Below are 21966 nucleotides of genomic sequence, written 5' to 3' on the forward strand. Positions count from 1 at the left end.
GTCTAAAATAATGATGTGGCATAACCATTCATAGGTGGCAACCACAGTTTTACTTTAATTGGAAAAATCCTTGGATACTTCCAACATTTCATTTACCATAAAGACTTTACCAAGGTACCCTAGAACAGAAATGGTTAGGTCATTTTGATTCTACTAAATAGATAAAGCTGGTATGACTAGAAAACCAAATGACACAGTTACGAGCATAGACCTTTTATTTATTTTTTTTCCCCGGGTGTTTGACAGTGTAAACATACATAAAATACATATTAAAGTTTAGATGCTTTATATTTTGTGCAATAAATTGAAGCCTTAAAAAGAAAACATTTCATTAAAAAGAAAGAAACTCATTAGTTTTACTTAATTAAGACAATAAAATAGCAGCAAGTACCAAGACATTGTGCACTTCTTTTATTTAAGACAAGTTACTTCATTTACATCAGAGTCAGAAATGTAAGACTGACTTTCTTGAATACTTATATAGCTTGAATCACTGGTTAGATAGGGGCATATTTTCCCAACTATACATCAGGGAGGAGTTCTTTCATTAGTTTCAAAAAATGCAGACCCTCAAACAGCCAGCATGACCACAGCATTGAGCATTAAGAGAAATGAAGCATTTACTTTCCAAGCACTTGCCACAGAAGGTAAGCGAGTCTTTACATTTGTGGTTGTCTCTTCCCTCCGTAAGTTAAGGGTTGTGCTTTGTTGAGGCATTTCAGAGAAGTTATTTGGCATGCCACTAGTAATACTTAGGGTCATGGGTGTTGGGGATGATTTTGTTGAGCTAGTGAGGCTTGTGTTTGTAACCATTCCATCTTGGAGATGAATAGTTAGAGTTGCAGCTGCTGCTTCATGTGAATTGATGGTTTCTATGGATGTCTCTTCTGGGTAGGGCACAAAAGCCTTGTCAGTGCTAGCAAAGGTGGTGTCTTTGCTTAGAGTGGCACCAAACGTTGTTTCCTTTGTTCGATATTGTTTGGGTGTTTTGGTCACTTTGGGTTGAGTTACCATACTCAGAGAGTTAATGGTGTCCACTGTCTGCATCCCACTTACAGTGAACAAGCTTGAGGTAAATCCAGGAGGTGTGGGATATATGTTATGTTCCTTCAAAGATGATATTTGGCTAGAACAGGGAGTCCCTATTACATGGGCTTTTGTTTCCATCATCCACTTCAGTAAGTAAGTGATGTTTTGTTTGTGGTCACATGACCACCTGTTATTGTAAAGGGTTATCTCTTGCAACTGAAAGAGTTGGTCAAAAGCTTGATCTGGGATGAATGTGAACTTATTATTGTGCAGGTAAAGATGTGTGAGATTTGTCAGGTTTATTAATGTTCCTGGAAGGATTTGTGTCAAGGAATTGTTAGACAGGTCCACGATATGTAGTTTGGAGGGCATATTGGTTGGAACTGTCCAAAGTTTGTTACTACTGAGGTTGAGAACCTCAAGACTTCTTAGTGTATTTTTAATGAGGACAACCTTTTCCAGCATATTCTTAGAAACATCCAGATATTTAAGGTTCCACTGATAAGCAGTATCAGATTTGTCAAGCAGTTTAATGTTGTTGTTAGCAGCAGACATGTTCCAGAGGGACCGAGGTAACTGAGCAGGCAGGCTTTCAAGCCTGTTGTTTGAAATGTCCAGGGTCCTCAGATTGGTGTATTGGGTTAACTGGTTATGAAGATCAGTAAAATGGTTATAAGACAGATTTAAATGAATAATATTCTCTTGCAGTCCAGATGGTAATGTAGTCAAGTTTCTGCCTGAACAGTCCACATGCCTGTGCCTCTCTGTGCATATACATTGGAGAGGACAAATGCATAAAATACCAGGTGTGAGAAACAGAAGGATGAACAAGCTGGGAGACATTTTCAATATCTGATATTCCATCAAAGCCTGGAAACAAACAGATACACCCTTCTTTTAATATGCAAACACAATTAGGCATCTGCCTGGGTTAGTTAGCATTAGGCAAAATTTTCAATAAACCTCCTTGTTGTTGAGTCTTTTTATAATTGTTCCAGTGATTAAACTAACAAAGCTCCCCTTCATTTAGAGTCCAAATGCTTAATCCTTCAATTGGGGCTATGTGGTAGAGAGAGACTCTCTCCCCCTACTTGTTTCTGAATTTTCTCCCTCCTCTTCTCCTTCTTTTACCATGGTCTTTCTTATTTATCTTCCCAGAGCCTTAACATTACAAAATGGCATTCTCTGCAAATAAAGAACCCGAATCTTAAGCTATTACTATTTTTGATAATATCCTTTCTTACTCAGATAGGAAAAAATGGCTGTCGAGTCTGTTCTGTTGTTTCTTTTTTTTTAATCTCTGCAGTAATGTTATAGTCAATATGTGTGTAGAGTAAGATTTTATTTAGATATTAAAACAATACTTTGAAATTCACCTCTGTCTTTTTAGGATAAATATATCCTTGCAAAGCATTTTAAGGCACTTGAAAAATTCAGACCAACACCATACCCTTAAACCTCACATTTTATAGTGATTTTTTTCTGTATATTTCAGTGCCGATGCTAAAAGAAAGCAATGTGGACATTCACAAAGTGAATGAATATTAAAAAGAAGCCCCTTTACTGACACTGCAGCAAATTTCTGGTGCATGCACTTGCTTCTGAATATATATTCAGTCTTCACATTGACTTTTTCTTTTAAAAAATGGGGGAAAAAATCCCAAAGTCAATCTTTTACTGATCTAAATAACAGCTTACCATAGTGTCGTCTTCAGCAGCATCTCATTTTCTCCGAAACTTAAGCTTAAAGGTCGCCTTGTTCTGGAGAGTGGGAACCGCTTCTGGCTGTGGGCTGTGCTTGCCTGCTCAGCTGCATTGTGTTGCTGTGAGCTGAAGCTCTGCAACCACCTGATCAGTACCACATAGGAGGACTGCAGAGCTGTCATTGGTGCTGACTCAAATTTATTGCAAGAGGTGCACACGCAACAAAATGGACCCCCCAATTTTTTTTTTTTAGTTTACAGCATTGAGCATATCTATATATTTCCAATTTGCTATAGGATATAGTGCCTCATGCACGTTAGACCTGGCCCTCACTCATTTTTGTATGTTTGTCTGAGCTCATGTTCCACGTTCGAACATTGCCTCATGAACAATTTGTGGTTCTTTTTAAAGCTTCTGCTCCTCATCCTTTTTACACATTGAAGAATGTTGAAAATGAATTTGACCTTCCCCATGTATGGTTTTCTAAGATGTTAATGGAACTATTTTTAACTCCTGCCTTTTCATGTTCTTCTAAAATGGTTCGATTGTCATGTCACTTTTTAAAGTAACATAATACGGTCTGTCTCATTTCCATGTGTTCCCCCAACATGGTGATCATTATGTGTAATCAGCTTTTCAAATTTATCAACCACTTAAATCTTCATCTTCTTTTTCGGAAGTACTGAAGTACTTCCAAATGTTTTTTTGTCTTTATCTTTCCGATACAAAGGATCATTTAACCCAGACTACACACAAGCAAGGCTACAGTTTTAAATGAGCATCATATGCTTTTCATTAAATTCATGATGTCAAATATGATTTATGTTTTTTAGGTGAAGGATTATTTTTCTCCATGCAATTTACTTTGTTCAGTGAGTGGGTATACATATTTTCATCTTCTGAGACCTCTTTGATACTATAGGAGTGACCATTTACTTGATTTTATGTTTTAAAAATAATAGCATCAAGGGATCCCTGGGTGGCTCAGCGGTTTAGCGCCTGCCTTTGGCCCAGGGCGCGATCCTGGAGTCCAGGGATCCAGTCCCGCATCGGGCTCTCGGCATGGAGCCTGCTTCTCCCTCCTGTGTCTCTGCCTCTCTCTCTCTCTCTCTCTCTCTCTCTCTCTCTCTGTCTATCATAAGTAAATAAATCTTAAAAAAAAAATAATAGCATCAATTGTAGGTGATTTCTTCAGAGTGTTTCACACTTTGTCTTACTGAGAAAGCAATTAAGGGACACCTGGATGGCTCAGCGGTTGAGCATCTGCCTTTGGCTCAGGTTATGAACCTGGAGTCCCAGGATCAAGTCCGGTATTGGGCTCCCTGCATGGAGCCTGCTTCTCCCTCTGCCTATGCCTTTGCCTCTCCTTCTCTGTGTCTCTCATAAATAAATAAAATATTTTTTTTAAAAATGCAGAGTTTTAAAATTGCATGAAATAATGTCATTGGCAAAATTTTGGTCATGAATTTTATAATGTGACCATATTTTGTAATAGCCTCTGCCTCACTTTTTAGTGGATTGATTGACTAAGTAATCTGTTAAAACTCAAATCTAATTTCCAGAACAACCAGTTTACCTTAGAAACTAAGCAAATAAAGCCATGGCATTTCATTACCAAATTTTTACTATTTAAAAAACTAGCAATTGTTAGTACATTCCATGTAAAGAAAATCTCCTTATGCTTTATTGTTAATCCTTTGTTTTTCTCTAAATTATATTTGCCATTATTTTGCCCTAAGTTTTACCCCAAATAGAATTTATTGTATTAAAATTTCAAGTTTATTTTCTTAGAAAAGAAACTATACTTTAAGAGTCACCTTTTGTGACTAAAATTAATATTCCTCGAAAAATAACTACATTTTAAAAGTCTGCAGTGTTAGAAAATTATTATTGATTAGGTGCTTTATTCCCACCATACTTTGAGAGGTCAGTCTTGGACTCTTAATAAGATTCTTTCTATGGATTTCAGAAACCAGTCATCAATCTTAGTGCTTAAAAGCAATGTGTTAAAAATACTACATTCAGCAATATTGTTGTAGAAATAGGGAATAATTTTTTTTTTTTTGGAATAATTGTTTGGACATTTAGATTTCTTATATTTTAGCTCCTGTTTATACTATTGTATTCAGGGAATGTGACTGAGGGTCAGCTTACCAAACATTTAATTTAGGAAGTCTCATTACATCAGTGTGGAAATAGAGTTACCTAGTTCCATTATACTTACCAGGACTTTTTTTGAAACCAGGAACTGGTTATTTCAGTAGCTTAAGAATTCAAATGAATTTGGATTTAGGCTTTTTGAGATTAGATTCTGCTGTATATAATAGAAAATTCCAATATGATAGTAGTGACAGGTGTCTTTCATTTCAGGTTTGGGGACATACCAGTTGCTTCCTATTCAAAAATTGTTACAAAATTCTCAAAAAAATTGTTAAAAAATTGTTACAAAATTGTTACAAAATTCTCAAAAAGAAAGAGGGGAAGCATTTTACTGTATTTGAGCTCTAAAGATCTGTTCTTAGGCTTCTAGAAATTCTCATGAGATAGGCAGCTGAAGGCATGAATGCACCTCAGTGAGTTAATAATAAAGACTTTGGCTCAGATCAGGATCCCAGGGTCCTGGGATTAGACCATGTGGCCTCCCTAGCTTGTACTCTCTCTCACTGTCTCTATCTCTCTCTCAAATAAAATCTTAAAAAGAAATTCTCATGAAATAAGACTATATTAGTATTAGTCAAAAAATAAGAATTCTGTGTAGGCATAAGTTTATTACAACTTATTCTAGATATTAGGTATTATTTCAGACACATTGCATTTTAGATGAGTCTGTCAAATCAGGAATTACAGCTATTTAGGCAACTATTATATTCTAGACTAAGCAGTACATTCATTTACATATTCCATTGTGAAACACACTGTCCTAGGATATATTACCTCAAAATTGTGAAAGGTATAACATTACCTGCTAGGGAACAACTGTCCTATGGTAATCAACAGTTTGAGAACCCAATCAGTTTGTTTTTTTTTAAATCTGATTCATATTTTTTTCAAGATTTATTTATTTATTTTAGAGAGAGCACACACAAGCAGGGAGGAGGGGCAGAAGGAGAGAGGCTCCTCACTGAGCAGAGAGCCGACATGGGGTTCAGTCCCAGGACCCTGAGATCATGACCTGAACCGAAAGCAGACACTTAACTGACTGAGCCACCCAGGTGTGCCCCCTGATTCCCATTTTGTTTTATTTTTTCACTGAACTTTTTTATTTTAATTCCGGCATAGTTAACATATATTGTTCTATTAGTTTCAGGTCTACCAAATAGTGATTCCACAATTCTATACATTACTCAGTACTTGTGATGTTAAGTGTACAGTTTGTCTTTATTTCTTAAGTTCATAACATTTGTCATGCTTGAGAGTAAAAGTGTTATATTTTCTATTTTTAGTAATATAGTTGGCTATTCAGACTGCATTTCCTGCTGAAAACAACTAAGAGTACTGAACAAAGTATTTAATAGCATGGACGAACTGGCAAGATATAGAAATTAACAGGTCAGAACCCATGTGGATGAGTTTCTTGTACCACCTCCCCACCCTTTTTTCCCCATACCACTGGCTTGTTGCCAAAACTCAGTTAATTGTTCATCGGGGTTTATCTGTTTGCTTCCTTGTGAACATTTAATTTGTTCCTCTATCCCCCATATTTCCTATAAATGGTTCCTAACAGCATTAACATAATTGTTTATTTGTATCATCATATAACAGTTTCAAAATAATGCCAGTATTGCTGGCAATTAAATTACAGACTACTGAATAAAATTTAAGATTTCTTTCTCTCTTTGTTCTTAGAATATATTTGTTCTAAGAATATAAGGATGTATAGTCAATTCTGTGCTCTAATGCAACTTGAAATAATGTTTTTTCTATATGTATCACAAATTTTATATGAAGTTAGAATCATTAGTTTCAATTAGTTACCAGTTTTAATAGGGACTGCTAAGTCAAAACTATATAACAAGGTATACTCAGAGAAATTTTGGTTCTCTGTTCCCTTCACTCTATTCCACTCTTCTTCCTCCCATTGATAACTATTTGTATCAGCTTTTGTTTGTATTTTAACAATGTTCCTTTTCTTTTCTTTTGCAAATGTATAAAAATTAGGTATTTTATTATGTTCATATTCTCTTATATTAAGGGCTGCATACTAAATATACTGTTACACTTTTTTTTTTTTTTTTTTTTTTTTTTAGATTTTATTTATTTGAGAAAGCACAAGTGGCAGAGAGGGAGGGAGAGGGACAAGCCAACTCCATGCTAAGTGCAGAGCCCATCACAGGATCAACACAGAGTTTGATCCCATGACCCTGAGCTCATAACCCCAGCCAAATCCAAAAGTCAGACACTTACCTGACTGATCCACTCAGGTGCCCCTCCTGTTATGCATCTTGTTCTTCTTTTCCTAAATATATTTTGAAGATCATTCCACATCAGTATATAGTGATCTTTCACATTCATTTTGCATTGCATAGTACTCCATTTAGAAGAGTACCATGGTTTATTCAGCTGGTCCCTATTGATGAACATCTCACTTGTTTCCAGACTTTTGCTATTACAAATAATGCCCATATTTACCCTTGCATCTAAGTAATTTCATATTTTGTCCAATGAATCTTTGAAAAAGATTTCTAAAAATAGGATTGCTGAGTAAAAGGGTAATGCATTTGGAACTTTTCTGGATATTACCAAATTCTTTTCTGTAGTCCATACCATTTTGCCATCCCATAAGCAGTGTATCAGGGTGTCAGTTCTGTATCACCCCACCATACAGTTTGTTGTTGAACTTTTGGATTTATATCAATCTGATAGATAAGAGTAGCTCAGTGAAATTTTATTTTATTTATTTTTTCCTCAATGAAATTTTAAATACATTTCTCTTATTTTGAAGAAGGTTGTATATCTTTCCTTTTAGGAATCATTTAAATTCTTCTTTAACTGTCTCTTATGTTTCTTTTCTTTTTTTTTTAAGATTTTATTTATTTATTCATGAGAGACAGAGATTGAGAGGCAGAGGCACAGAGGGAGAATCAGGCTCCTTGCAGGGAACCCAATGCGAGACTCGATCCCCGGACCCGGTATCACGCCCTGAGCCAAAGGCAGACACTCAAACCACTGAGCCACCCAGGTGTCCCAACTGTCTTACGTTTTGCAAATTTTTTCTATTCTGTAGTGGATCTTTCCCTCCCCCTAAATAGGATTTTTTTTTTTTTTTAATTTAGAGATATTAGCCCTTTGCCTTAGAATTGCAGGGTTTTTTTTTTCCATTTTCTATTTATTTCCAGTTTATCTTTGACTTTATTGTGGTAGAGTTTGTTTTGTTTGACATTTAAAAGTTTTTTATATAATTGAGTTTTCCTTTTTATTGTTCCTGGATTTTGAATCTCAACTGGGAATGTTTTTCTCATCTCTAAATCACAAAGGAATTCTTAGATTTTCTTCTATTACTTGTATAATTTCATGTTTATGTTTAGATCTCTGGTCTATTTGGTGTTTATTCTAATGTAGTGTGAAGTATGGATCCAATTTTATTTTTTTCCAAATGTCTATCCAATTGTCCCCATAGTTTTTTCCAGTGATTAGAGAGTTGAGTCTGTTTCTGGACTTTCCATTCTATTTATCTAATCATATATCAGTATCACAGTACATGATTATTATAATGTTTTAATTCTAGGTACCTGATATTTTATACTTTACTTTTTGATTAGAACTAGGTAATAACAATTACAAGTCACGTCATTGTGTCTCCCACTACCGCGTCAAATGGAATACATGTATGATAATATGTCACAGTGCACAAAGTAGGTGCTCTTTTGGTCCTATATTAGTGAAAAGAGTGCTGAACCAGGAGTCAGTGAACAAACTCAGTTTTTAATACCACTACTAAACAAGTCATTCCTCTCTCCGGCGTATATTTTCAGCAGTTGACAAATAAAAGGAGTGGAACTAGATGGTCTTTAGAGTTGTTTCTGAATCTGGTTAATGCTGATGTGATAGGAGCACCACTGCTATGTTGTCATTCAATCTACTTTTTATTCCTTTGTGCCTTGTCCTTTTGCCATATTCATGAAATAAACTTTCTCTTTTGCTCTGGATCCTGGTTCTTTGATCTTTTTTTTGTAGGTTTTTCTTCGTTCCAGCATTTTCTTCTCTCCTGTATTTCTTTCATTAGCTTGCATTTCTTTCTGCTGATTAAGCAAGGGTTGCCACTGTTTGGCTGCTTGGCTTCCACTGACCTCAGTGGGGAAAAATTACACGCAGTAAATGGGAATTATTTTCTCCCCCTGGCAGAGAATTAAAAACAACCCCAAAACTAGCTGCTGTTAGTCTGTTCCTTGGTTATACAAAGAACAGAAGGAAGAAAGTGGCATATAGAATTTGAAGAATCAGATAAGACTGTGACCAGATAGATCATCAGCTCTTAGTTTATCTGTAAGAGTTGGCATTTTCCTATATATCCCAGCATCTCTCCTTCAAGAGATCAGAAAAGAAGGTGATGAGAAAGAAGAGCAAAAGTGTGGAAAAGGCCTCTTAGGTAACCATCTTACGTGTAAAATAAAGAATATTATGATGGCTTAAATACATCAAAGTCTTGACCAAATATAAAAACATATTTAAGCTGACTAGAATACTTACAATTCTGAAAATTAATAGGGAATTCTTAAACTCCTGCTTGCTCCTGGGTAAATTAACCTTAAAAGTGTTAAGTTTGAAAGACAATATGAAAGAAATATTTTAATGTGGAAGACTGAGTACCCATCTAATATGATAATAAACATGCTTTGGAAATAAACATCAGGAAAAATAAGTTCAAGGAAATGTTTCTGTAAATAAAAAGTTTTAATGGTCAGTAAGGGATGGTTTAAAAGATTTAAAGGGAAATACTGTATATAAAATTTCATTGTCCAAAAAGATGGAGCTTTGTGTTTTTGTGAACACTAGTGCTACAAATAAATACTATATTTTGTTTTGAAAAACCCCAGAACTATGAGGGGTTCTTCAAGGTTAAACTACCAACAAGACCATCATATTTCATTATGAGCGAGATTTCCCCCAGGGGTTAGGGTAGGGTAAGAAGGAAGACTGCATGCTGCTTTTTTGCAGGCACAGGCTGGTACCGCCACAAGCATAGCCATGGAATACTTGCCACCATGACTCTGACAAAGATTGGGTCCACCCCTACTCTGATAACTCAGATTCATTACTTATCAGTTTATGGAGGAAAGATGAAATTCTACATAGGAATGGTGGTTTAAGAGTTTAAGTGTATAAGGTCAGAAAGTGTAAGTTTAGTGAAAGTTGAGAACCATCTGTATTTGATACAGTCTGTTTTTCTTGGAAAAATCATTCAAATTTGGAATGAAGCCATTGAGGTGTGGTTTAGTGTATGTGGTTTTATTTTCCTTTGTAAGATTTCTTTTGTTAGGGTGCTTGAGCCATAGAAAGAAGAAAATCTTTAAAGATGTTAGTTTTAGAAACTGTGCTCTCCCAACAAGATGGGAAAAATGTCTACAGTTTATGGTGCATGTTCTTATTTTTTCAGAGTAGATATCCCCAATCCAACACCCCCTTCCATTTGATGTTTTAACAGAATTGCTTTACTGCTTCCAATGAGAGCTAAAAAAAAATTTTTGTATCCTCAACATGCATTTTAGTTTCTCATCCCCACAATAGAATAGTTATTTAATTGGAATAGTTATTTAATATTTGAGGTATTAATTTAAAACTTGGAGTTTTTTTAAAACTTGGAGTATGTATTTAATTCCTCATGCCCCTCCCCCCACCTCAAACTTTGAAATGGAAAAACAAAATGTTATTTATTCAGGGTAACTTTATACACAGCTTTTCAGGAGGAAAAATATCTATTAGGTGATATTAAGTGTATGTAGAGTATTTGTTTTCAAAATGGTTATTTACATACATATATAAAATGTACTGTACATTAAAGTTAAGTACTATAGCCGGTAAATAGATGACTATTACATCATTTTTTAAAAGTAAGTTCTACTTATGCACATGGATTTTGAACAGATTTCAGGTAGTTCCTGAATAAAAATAAAAATTGGCTATAGGTTGCCATCATCACATGAAGAAAAACAAAAGATGGAGTTCATAAGAAGGATGGAAAATCAGCTAAAAAGCAAGTTATACTATTTATAACAGTTCTTCAGGTGGGGGTGGCAAGGATTCACTGTGATCTCGATCAGAGTCCAGAGGAATAGAGAAATCCTGACACTGGATCTCATTTTTGGAATCTTCCTGGTTTTTCATGAAATCTCCTGGTGCCAGGGACAAGTTAAGTGAGTCAGGTGGAGGTGGAAATGTTTGTTTGAACTCAGAATTATGATCTTCACACACTTGATTGAGACAGTCCAGAGATGGTGGGAGGTTAGTGGAATCATTTGGAAGAGGAGATATAACTGTCATTGTGGGTTTGTCACATTGGTTACTCTCCTGTCCTTCCAAATCAAGAAGTAGAGGAGGTGGTGGAAGTGGATCTGCATCATCTGAAGAAGAAACAGCAGTGCCAATGGTTGATCCACCAGCACTCTCCTCTGATGTACCATTTGCTTGATCTTTTATTTTCTCTATTTTGGGGTTGTTGGAATGTTCAATGTGTTCACTTGATTCAAACAACTTTATTTCCAAGTCATCAGCTAACAGTGTGCTTTTGCCTGCTTTCCAGGGCATAAGTGAAACAATTGATGTGCGTTTTGTGGGCACTTCATTTTCTCTAATGTTATCCATATATATGTCAGGGGTTTCACCATCAGCAAATGGAGACCTACCTGCCCAATTCTGATCATTTAAAACTGGTTTTCTCAAGCATTTCCATAGTAGAATTATGATTATAGATACCAACATAGAAGTCAGAATTACACCAAGTAATATGGCAGCTATTGAATTAGATGTAGTTTCATGTGAGATATTTTTGTTACTGGTAGTTTCTAGGATGAATCCTGGAGTATTCCTAGTTGAGCTTTTGACACTTGGTGTTGGTTGTATAGACGGATTATGAACAGTTGGTGATACTGGTTTTCTAGAAGAGGTATGGACAGATGATGGTTGTTGAGTGGAAGTATAGACAAATGGTGGCAGTTGTTTGGTTGAAGTAGGGGCAGATGGGGTTAGTTGTCCAGCAGAAGTAAACACCAGTAGTGCTGTTTGTCGGGAGGAGGTGTTGGCTGTTGGAATTGGTTGTTTGGTGGGGTTAGAGGCACGTGGTTGCCCAGCAGAAGTGTGTGCTTCTGGTTTTTCAGAAGAAGCATAGGCAGCTGGTGTTGATTGTCCAACAGCATCTTTGGTAGTTGGTATTGGTTGTGCAGGAGAAACATGGTTGAATTGTGTTGGTTGACTCATAAGATTCCCTGTTATGTTTTGGGAATTAGCTGAGTTATGTTGCCTTGATGAGCTAAATAAAGTAAACTGTGGTTGCTTCTCTGTTGTCGTTGCTTCTGTCTTTGAGAAAAATGTATCACTGAGGTGTCCACAAAACAAAACTAAGATGAAATATTTGGGATCCATTTCAGAAAGTTTCTTCTTTACCAGTGGTTTTATAACGAAAGAAAGAAAGAAAGAAAGAAAGAAAGACAGGTATTATTTCGTATCTGGCACAAAGTATGTAGGTACTTAATAAGTATTTATTGTTTGTTATGTAGACTTGGGACATTATAGTATAAACAACTCTTTTTTTTTAAATTTTTATTTATTTATGATAGTCACAGAGAGAGAGAGAGAGAGAGAGAGAGAGGCAGAGACACAGGCAGAGGGAGAAGCAGGCTCCATGCACCAGGAGCCCGACGTGGGATTCCCGACGTGGGATTCCCGACATGGGATTCGATCCCGGGTCTCCAGGATCGCGCCCTGGGCCAAAGGCAGGCGCTAAACTGCTGCGCCACCCAGGGATCCCTAAACAACTCTTGAATATATTCTAACTTACTATAGTTGGACCTCATAGGCGATAATCTCTCTTAATTCTTTCATAGGATCTGTACTTGGCCCTGCTGCTCCCCCAGCTTCATTACATTACAATCCTGCATTTCACAGTCATACTTCTGAAATACATAGGCCTGGCTGCTTGGTCCATGTGCTCTTTACTTTTCTCTTCCTTACTACTGGAAATACATTGATCCTGTTGTTCTGAAGGACACCAGTGATCATCTGTTATCTAATTCAACAATCTTTTCTTTATTCTCTTTTTCCCCCTCCCTCTGTTGACCACATTTGATGCTATTGACTATGCCTTCAGCACTATTCAAGTAGCTCTTTGTGATAGTCTTCCTTTCATGGTAATCTCACCAGCTCCCATTTTTCTCTCTTTTTAAAGATTTTATTTATTTATTTGAGAGAGATAGAGAGAGCATGAGTGGGGGGTGGGGTGGGCAGAGGGAGAGGGGAGAAGCAAGCTTCCCGCTCAGCAGGGAGCCAGACTTGGGGCTCAATCCTAGGACCCTGAAATCAGGACCTGAGCCAAAGGCCGACACTTAAACTGACTGAGCTACCCAGGTGCCCGTTTTTCTCCTTAAATATGGGTACTTCATATTCAGTCCTCATTCTTAGCTAGTATTCTCTGATCCTGATTCTATAAAATTTCAACTCTCACCTGTATGCCTTTAACTCCCAAACCTGCACATCCAGCCTAAATCTCTTTAATTCTGTTCCATTTTCATAACTTTTTGGTGGATATTTCCATGTATATATCCTGCCGTCAGCAAATTTAGCATATTTAAAACAATTCATCTTCATGTCAAAACTGACTCCTCTTCTAGTTTTGTTTATGGTACTACCTTTGTTGAAGTTTTTTATGCAGAGTCTATCATGCTAGTAGTCTCTACAGCATCATCAGAGTCTAGCACTGTGTCTTTATGTTAGGATCTTGTACTCTTTTTTTTTAAAGATTATCTATTTGAGAGAGAGAATGCACATATGAGCCCATGAGTGGAGGGAGGGGCAGAAGGAGAGGGAGAGAATCTCAAGTAGACATGTGCTGAGCATGGAGCCCAATGAGGAACTCAACGTGGGGCTCCATCTCCTGACCCGGAGATCATGACCTGAGGTGATGTTAAGAGTCCAACACTTGGGGATCCCTGGGTGGCTCAGTGGTTTAGCGCCTGCCTTCAGCCCAGGGCGTGATTCTGGAGTCCCGGGATTGAGTCCCACATCAGGCTTCCTACATGGAGGCTGCTTCTCCCTCTGCCTCTCTCTCTGCCTCTCTCTCTCTCTCTGTGTCTCTGCCTCTCTCTCTGTGTGTGTCTCTCATGAATAAATAAAATCCTTAAAAAAAAAAAAAAAGAGTCCAACAGTTAACCAACTGAGCTACCCCCAGGTACTCTTAGGATCTTATTACTCTTAAAGGAGTCAGTTCAACTCAGAATCCTAAATGATCTTTGAATCTGGTTAAATCAGCTCTGTCCAGTGGATAAAGTTGTCCCACTGCTGCTTTTATTCATTTATTGTGTCAGGCCTGTTCTAGGTTTAAGAGATAATGCCTCCCAAAAATATTTCTAGTGGTGGGAGCAAATAATAATTATGATAATTTAATAAGTTTTCTCATAAAGGTACACAAGAGATGCACAAAGAAACCAACATAGCCTGGGAGGCTTTCAGGGAAGGCTTCTCAGAGAAGTAAAACTTGAACTGAGTCTTGAAAGATCTGTAAGAAGGAATTAAGCAAATAAAATGTTTCAGGCAGGGGAACCAACATATGGACATGGGAAGAGAAGGCTTATGTGTAAGTTTGGCAGGCAGGGCTTTTTGTGGGATGTGGTAGGTGCTAAAACTTGAAGAGTAAGTTCCAGTTCTACTTCCAACATGTGGCTATGCATCTGACTAGTCACTCTGTCTCACTGTGAGAACTAGTCACTTCATCTCTCCTGGTCTCAGTTGCCTTCTCTCTAAAGTGAGGAGTTAGACTAAGGCGGTTTTCAGCTCTAGGTGTAATAGACCATTTTGTACATCATTAAACACAATGAGAACCATTTCATTATTTCTTAACATTAGGGAAAGGAACATCTCAGGGTGTTAGATCTGGGAAAATATGATTAGAAACTAGTTTTTCTATGATTCTTAAGCCAATGTGAGAGAGATTTGATGTTCTAGGCAGAGTATGATAACAGAAGAGGAACTCCTCAGGTTTTGCAAATAAATGGACTTTTCAGCATATTTGAGTAGTTTTCATTGCTTCCTCCTCTACCACTTGGTACGCAATGGTGGTACATTACCCTGTTTCAGGAGAGGGCATGTGATTTATTCCCCCTGTATGGTCTCTTCCTTTTAATTTTCTTTCTAATACTTCAAGGCTAAATTGAAAAATTTTCTCCTTTAAATTTTCCTGCATAATGCTGAAGAATTAATATTCTGAAAAGCATTTATAGGCACTTTACTACTCCCTTATTAATAGGTTCCCTGTTGCTGTCAAGACAAAAATTCTAAACTGAATTTTCTTCCTTGTGCTTGAGTTTGCCAGTCCTGATTTAGGTCTCAAGACTGAAACTTCTCATTCAGCCAAATGCACCTCTTCCCATCTTAAGTATTTTCCAGACACGTGCTTTTTCCCCTAAATAGACTTTTTTTTTTAAAGATTTTATTTATTTATTCATGAGAGACACAGAGAAGCAGAGACACAGGCGGAGGGAAGAGAAGCAGGCTCCATGCAGCGAGCCCGATGTGGGACTTGATCCCAGACCTCTGGGATCACACCCTGAGCCAAAGGCAGATCCTCAATCACTGAGCCACCCAGGCGTCCTCTAAATAGACATTTTTAATAACACTGTTTCTTACCCTCTTAGAGTGTCCCACACTCCCCTCCCCCAAACCTAGCCTCATTTCCTATCTGAACTGGTCTTCATTGGTCAGACCTCAGTTTAAATTCCCCTTCTTAAATCAAGTTCTCAGTGACTGACCACAACCCAGAGAGATTAGCCATTCCCTGAATCTTCCTACTTTTTTTGTCTTTATGATTCCTTAGATAATTATTCATGGTCCTCCTCACATCTTTATTCTCTTAAATAATTGTGTTATTTTTTATTACTCTTAACTTTGCACATTTTCTTTTTATTATCCCCACCCATTCAAACGAGAACCTTGAAGAAGGCATAAAAGAAATAAAAAAAATTATGTAGAACATACTCTGTACTGTACTATCTGAGATGTTTATATAACTTTACTTCATTTAACCTTTAAATGACTGTGAGGAAAATGGAGAAATCCTTGACTTACAGATAAAGAGGCAAATTCACATGCATTAAGAGCTTGCCCAGTGTTCTATCACTATTATGTATATTATATCACAGATTGGGAATTTGTACTCAGGACCATCTGATTCACAAGCATGTGCTCTTTTTACTCCCTAAACCACCATATATTCCTTTACAGCTAAGTGTTACATGTTAGGAGCTCAGGAAACTTAACCTGTATTGGTTTCATGATTCCTTTCCATTTCACTTTTCACTATTTATTAATACTTCTGCCAGAATATAAGCAGAGAAGATGAAATCTAAGTTATTAAATTATGCTTTTTATCCATTTTGTAAAAGGTTTAATGGGAAAAATTGAAACTTTTGGCATAAATGTGGGGATTTGAATCATCATTGTGCAGATGATGATTATCATTGTGCAGTTCACACTTGCTATTCTTCAGATTACCACCACCCCCGAGAAAACATTCTTCAGAGTTACACTTTAGTTTTTAAAAAATGCCATCCATCTAAAGCAACAGAAAATATAGGCCATGAATTGTCTTCAGCCAAAAATATTTCCCTTTTTTGTGACTTCGCTTGAAATTTTTAAAAAACCCACGCAGTTCCTCTTTCAATTAGCTAAGAAAGGCACTAGAGGAGGAAAGACTGAGACCAGGAACATAATTATAAACCACTTTAGTTTGTAAGATCCATTTTGGTAGGTTCATAGCTTCTTTTTTCAATAGGAAGACCATAAACCTTCAATATATGAGATTTTTCTACTTGTCATTTAAGGGTTACAACAATATCAAAACCAAATTCTATTTTTTATCAATCTTATTATCTCTTCTCACTCATCAGTTAGCTTTCTACCCTCCTAAGGTCTGCTACATCAGAATGCTAGAATCTGTGGTAGAATTCTACTATAGCAAATCAGAACAGTCCAGAAAAGAAAGAGCAGAATTTAATAGCAGAATAAACATGGGGCATAATAGTGAGGAAATTGACTTCTTCTAACTCAGAATAGTAAGGCCAGTGTTATTACCAGTGCAGAAAGTTATTTAACATATGTATTTTTTAAATATGTAAACATGTGTACCTGAAGTACCAACATTGCTTCTGCAGGGAGAGAAGGTAGAAACAATGAATCACATGGGGGAGGGGAGTAAAAGGGAGAAAATGTCAAGATGAAATGAAAAAGGGAGTGCAAAGAAATAAAAACCCGAAGAGAAAAATAAATTTACTATAAATTATAGTAAGGAGCAAATATATGTGAAAAGGGAAGGTCAGTGGACTAGAGAAAGTATTGAAAAGTTAGTAAAAAACTGAAGAAAAAGTGGTAGTTACACAGTTAGCAAGAATTAGGGTAGATGATTAAAGTGGGCAAAATTAGAAGTTGGGGGAGAAGATTGAAATAGATGGAAGGAAGAACCATGAAGTGCTGCTCTCTGTCACTGGTCCGTATTTGTGGACACAGGGAAGTGGTAAGGAGGAGCGGTCTTCCCACAATGAAGAACTTGACTCCCCCGTCTTCTCGAATTCACTAGGCTTTCATTACAGGTTCTCATCCATTCTAAGTATTCTTGAGATTCTCTTTTTAAATTTTTTCTGGCACTATTCAAGACATAACTGCTAATTATTCTAAAGAACTCATGCACATTCTATATAGCACTTTTCTAGAAATCCCTTAGTCTGCTGAACAGGCAAATCCCAAATTTGCCTACCTTCATATTGGCAGTATTTTGCTCATCATTATGGGTTGGCACTTTGAGATCTAAATCTGTGATTTGGGGGATGCCTGGGTGGCTCAGTGGTTAAGCATCTGCCTTCAGCCCAAGGCGTGATCCTGGAGTCCTAGGATAGAGTCCCGCGTCAGGCTCCCTGCATGGAACCTGCTTCTCCATCTGCCTGTGTCTCTGCGCCTCTCTCTCTCTCTCTCTCTCATGAATAAATGAATAAAATCTTTAAAAAATAAATAAATAAAATAAATCTGTGATTTTGGTCCTTTGTTTTTCCTGAATATTTAAAAATGTTTTAAGAGGAAGGAAAACATCAGCTCTTTTAACCAAACATCTTCCGCAGTTACCATGATGGTAGGAGTCCTCATGTATTAGACATGTTCTCATAAATATGATGTATAAGTACATAAAGAGTACAGTTAAAATTGATCCTGTTATGTTGGATATGGTAAGAAATGTCATTTAAAGAGAATCAAGGAGATTTTTGGAGAGTCTCTTAGACAAAAAGGCAAGTATAAGAAGCAATATCAAAAATAATACCTGAATCAGTATGACTTTGATATTATTACTACTTTGATTTAGTAAGTTACAATATAGATATAATAGATTGAAATTTACTAGTAGTATATCTCCAACTGGTTATTAAATCATAAAAGGAAGAAAACAGCAATTGTGTATCTTGAGGCATAGAAAGGGAAATTAACCTTGAACTATAATAGGAAATATTTGGTGACTTTAATCAATAATAATAACTACCATTTACTGTGTACCCACTAAATGTTAGATACTATCCTATTTTGTAGAGCAGGGTAGCTTTACTTTCATCTTCCAGATAAAGAAACTGAGACACAGAGTTGTGGAATAACTTGCCAGAGTGTCACAGTTGTAAATAGAGGCAGTGATAAAGAAATCGTGTCAGTGGTGTATCAGAGCCCTTCCTTCTGTTACATGTCACTAAATAAGCTGCACTGCCTTTCATAGTAAAATTATGAAGCAGGAATGCTTAATGAGGGAGGGAGATGTGAGCTCTCTGGGAATAGATATATAAATAACTTTTGGAGGCAGTCTTGAGTAAGGAATAGAAAAAGAACTACCAGAAAACCATTTTGGTCTTCTGATTCTATGAAAACAGTTTTGAGAGTCTTGAATGGTTAGCCTGTAAGCTGTCATATTTGAGGTGACTTTTAAAGATTGGACAATAAAAGGCATCAGATTTATATTTAACAAATTTGAACTTAGAATTCACAATTTCCTTCTAAGTAGTGTTATATAGGAATTAGTTGGAAAACTCATGTACTATTACACTCTAAATTTTGAACTGATCCTTTAAAAATATATAGAAACAAATCTTGTCTAAAAAAGAGATAAATATATTTATTTTCTAGCTTGTAATAGTTACTTAGAAAAAATCCAAAGTGGACTTCTATAAGGGAAAGTGATAAATAGTTATGAAATGTTGAAAGAGTATCACCCACTATGAATTTATTATATTCTGTGATGTTACAAGTCTGTGTAAACTAAACTCTTTGCACTTTTTATTTAGAGGATATTTACTTTGTAATTACCCTGTTTATTCACATAGTAGGCATGTTGTATGCATATTAGCAATTTTCTGTTATTTATCCTGTGTTTTTTCTTTATCTATTTTACAGTGTTTACCAACAGCTCAGATAATAATGTATGGCATAAATATGTAGATGATACAAATGTATGTACATACATTTTATCATAACAGTTTTGTCATAGTGAGCTTTAAACAACTACAATATTTTTCTATAACCATTATTACTTAAATATAGAAATTCTGTGTGTAAAAAACAAAGCATATGTAATAACAGTAATTGAGTACCTCATCTAAACTCCCTTGATTTCTTTTTTAAATTAAGTGGAGGTGACCATTAAACTAATCCCATAGAAACTATAGGGGATTTAAAAATAAATAAATCTGTGGATTATGTATAGGAAAATTTTATAGAAAGTAATTACAAATTTTAACAGTTGGTATTTGGGGATTGTAAATTCGGTCATTTCCCATGGATTCTAGTTTTACTTATAACCTTTAGCTTTATCTGCCATGGTTATAGTTTACTTTTTAAATTACAGAACTTTTTAATTACAGAACTAAGGCTAATCCACCATTGTGATTGAATAAACTTTAAAAGGGCTATGATATACAAATCTAGCTGAAAATGTTTCTTCAAGGCAAACTCAACATTGGATATTTTTTCATTCCATGCAACAAAATCACAAAACCTGTTATAGACATCTTTAGACTAGCAGAGTTTAAGTTTGAAATACTTAACATTTTAGTTTTAAAAATAAATTTTATATAAAGCAAAGATAAGCCAGATTGCCTGTGTGAAAATTTTCTTACCTCAACTGTTAACTTCTTTTTGCAGAATGCTAAGTTCTTGTTCTATCTGGACATTTTGGCGATTTGGCTAAGAAAGCAAAAGGGGTGGTTCAGTTCAGATTAAAAATGGTCCTGTAGCAAACTGAAATGCTTTCCGGAGAAAAAGAGGAAGTTTATTGATAGTTGGTTCCGGAAGTGCAATAAAGCCACAAAATGACTAAGAAGTGCACTACTTTAACAGAACTTATTTTGAAACACAATTTGCAGCTTTAAGATTTGAATGCTTTTAATTAATATTGGTAGGTCAATATCTGAGACTCTTTAGTTATGTGATTATATAATTTAAATATTTAGAATACAGCTTTAGAGGGGAACTTACCTATTCTAAGGAAAAACCTCCTCTTGGGTTACTACCCAAAGTGAGATTTCTTTACATAAGAAGCGAATGATGTGTTCTGTTTACTTGATCACCTTAGGCAAGTTGTATTCTGAGTCATCATTTCCTGCTCTGGAGGGATATTTCTCTTACTGAGTTACTGTGAAGATTAAATAAGATAACATGTATAGGTACCTCACACACAGTAGGAAGCCAGTAAATGTTAACATTATTTCCTCATCCATAATTTAGACAAAGCCCAGGTAAAAAGTATAATTAAATTTTTTTGACCAAGTACTTTACTAAATGATTTTCAAGTTCCAGTGCATAGCTTTTGATTAGCCACAAAGTAGGTACTCCTCAGTGGAAAGTAAAATAAATTGGTGATCATGATTCCTTAAGTTAACTAATAAGCAAAGTATATTGAAAAAAAGAATGAGTCAGTCTAAATAAAAATTTCTCTGGGCAAGTAACCTTCTAGCCTCTTTCTTTATCTGAGAAATGGAAGTCATAATTCCTAATTTGTAAATTTGTTATGGGATTAAATAAATGTAAAGTGCCTAGCATAACACCTGTTATAGTAGATAAGGTAAGTATTAAACCATGCCCTGTTTTACCCTGGTCACTGCAGAGAATCATGAACTGTTGAGACCTAGTTCTTAATGTCAGGGTACTTATAACTTGTTACAAAAAGAATAGTTTTTGTTTTTAAGGGGTCTAATTATAAAGCAGATATAATAAAAACACTATAAACTTTTGTCTCACTATTTTAAAATTCCTGAATTGAGTATGTGGACCATAACATCCAGGGATAGAAAACAAAAATGTTCTTTGTTCAAAAATAACTTTTAAAATTTGAACTCAAAATGTATCTTAATCTATCATGTTTAAACACTGTCAAGTTTGAAAAGGAACCATTTCTGTTTGTTCGTGAACTGTCCTTGGATAGCATTATTCTGAGGGTGTTAGTGAGTGATGAATTTTAAATATTCTTGCAATAGAAGCTTTCTGTTTTGTCCGAAAATGTTTGACCTACATATTGAATGTGAAAGTAGTTACCTAATTTGTTATTTTTTAAAAGGCACTAATTTTTAAGAATCTTTAAAAAATATTTTTATTTATTATTTATTGGAGAGAGAGAAAGAGAATAAGCAGGGGGAATTGGAGAGGGAGAGAGACAAGCAGGCTCCCTACTAGACAGAAAACCTGAAGTGGAGCTCAATCCCAGGACCCTGGGATCATGGCCTGAGCCAAAGGCAGATGCTTAACTGACTGAGCCACCCAGATGCCCCTAAAAGACAGTAATTTGTTTTAATTTCCTTGGACAAGTATATATGACACTTGAGTCTCAAGGAGTACTTTGTCTTATCACTATTTGTTCTAGTACACAATCTCAAAATTTTAATTTTTTTAAAAAGATTTTATTTATTTATTCATGAGAGACACACACAGAGAGAGAGGCAGAGACACAGGCAGAGGGAGAAGCAGGCTCCATGCAGGAAGCCTGACGTGGGACTCGATCCCAGGTCTCCAGGA

General features: G+C 36.0%; 3 protein-coding genes across 10 annotated transcripts in view; 1 reads left to right on the forward strand and 2 right to left on the reverse strand.

Moving 5' to 3' along the window:
• The window catches only part of NF1 (neurofibromin 1), a 265517-nt gene that overhangs the window by 191825 nt on the left and 51726 nt on the right, over nt 1-21966 (forward strand). The window lies entirely within an intron of this gene.
• On the reverse strand, nt 389-3785 carry OMG (oligodendrocyte myelin glycoprotein). Its single transcript, XM_041726987.1, has 2 exons — nt 2728-3785; nt 389-1899 (listed from the first exon to the last, which is right to left on the reverse strand). The coding sequence occupies exons 1-2, from the start codon at nt 2728-2730 to the stop codon at nt 571-573; spliced, it is 1332 nt and encodes a 443-aa protein (XP_041582921.1). The 5' UTR covers nt 2731-3785; the 3' UTR covers nt 389-570.
• EVI2B (ecotropic viral integration site 2B) lies at nt 8636-21513 on the reverse strand. 3 transcript variants are annotated; one of them, XM_041726984.1, is made up of 3 exons: nt 20434-21513; nt 20076-20142; nt 8636-12324 (listed from the first exon to the last, which is right to left on the reverse strand). In XM_041726984.1, exon 3 carries the CDS (start codon nt 12307-12309, stop codon nt 10939-10941), a length of 1371 nt encoding a protein of 456 aa, XP_041582918.1. In that variant the 5' UTR covers nt 12310-12324; nt 20076-20142; nt 20434-21513; the 3' UTR covers nt 8636-10938. The 3 variants fall into 3 exon arrangements, with proteins under 3 accessions (XP_041582918.1, XP_041582917.1, XP_041582919.1); XM_041726983.1 differs by lacking the exon at nt 20434-21513 and having other exon boundaries at nt 20076-20190; XM_041726985.1 differs by lacking the exon at nt 20434-21513 and having other exon boundaries at nt 8636-12321; nt 20076-20119.

This window comes from Vulpes lagopus, chromosome 12, assembly GCF_018345385.1.
Source record: "Vulpes lagopus strain Blue_001 chromosome 12, ASM1834538v1, whole genome shotgun sequence".
In the NCBI taxonomy this organism is placed as follows: domain Eukaryota; kingdom Metazoa; phylum Chordata; class Mammalia; order Carnivora; family Canidae; genus Vulpes; species Vulpes lagopus.

Bases quoted from the DNA above. Each gene is read 5' to 3' on its own strand.
- EVI2B (XM_041726984.1), bottom strand. From the start codon at position 12,309: ATGGATCCCAAATATTTCATCTTAGTTTTGTTTTGTGGACACCTCAGT.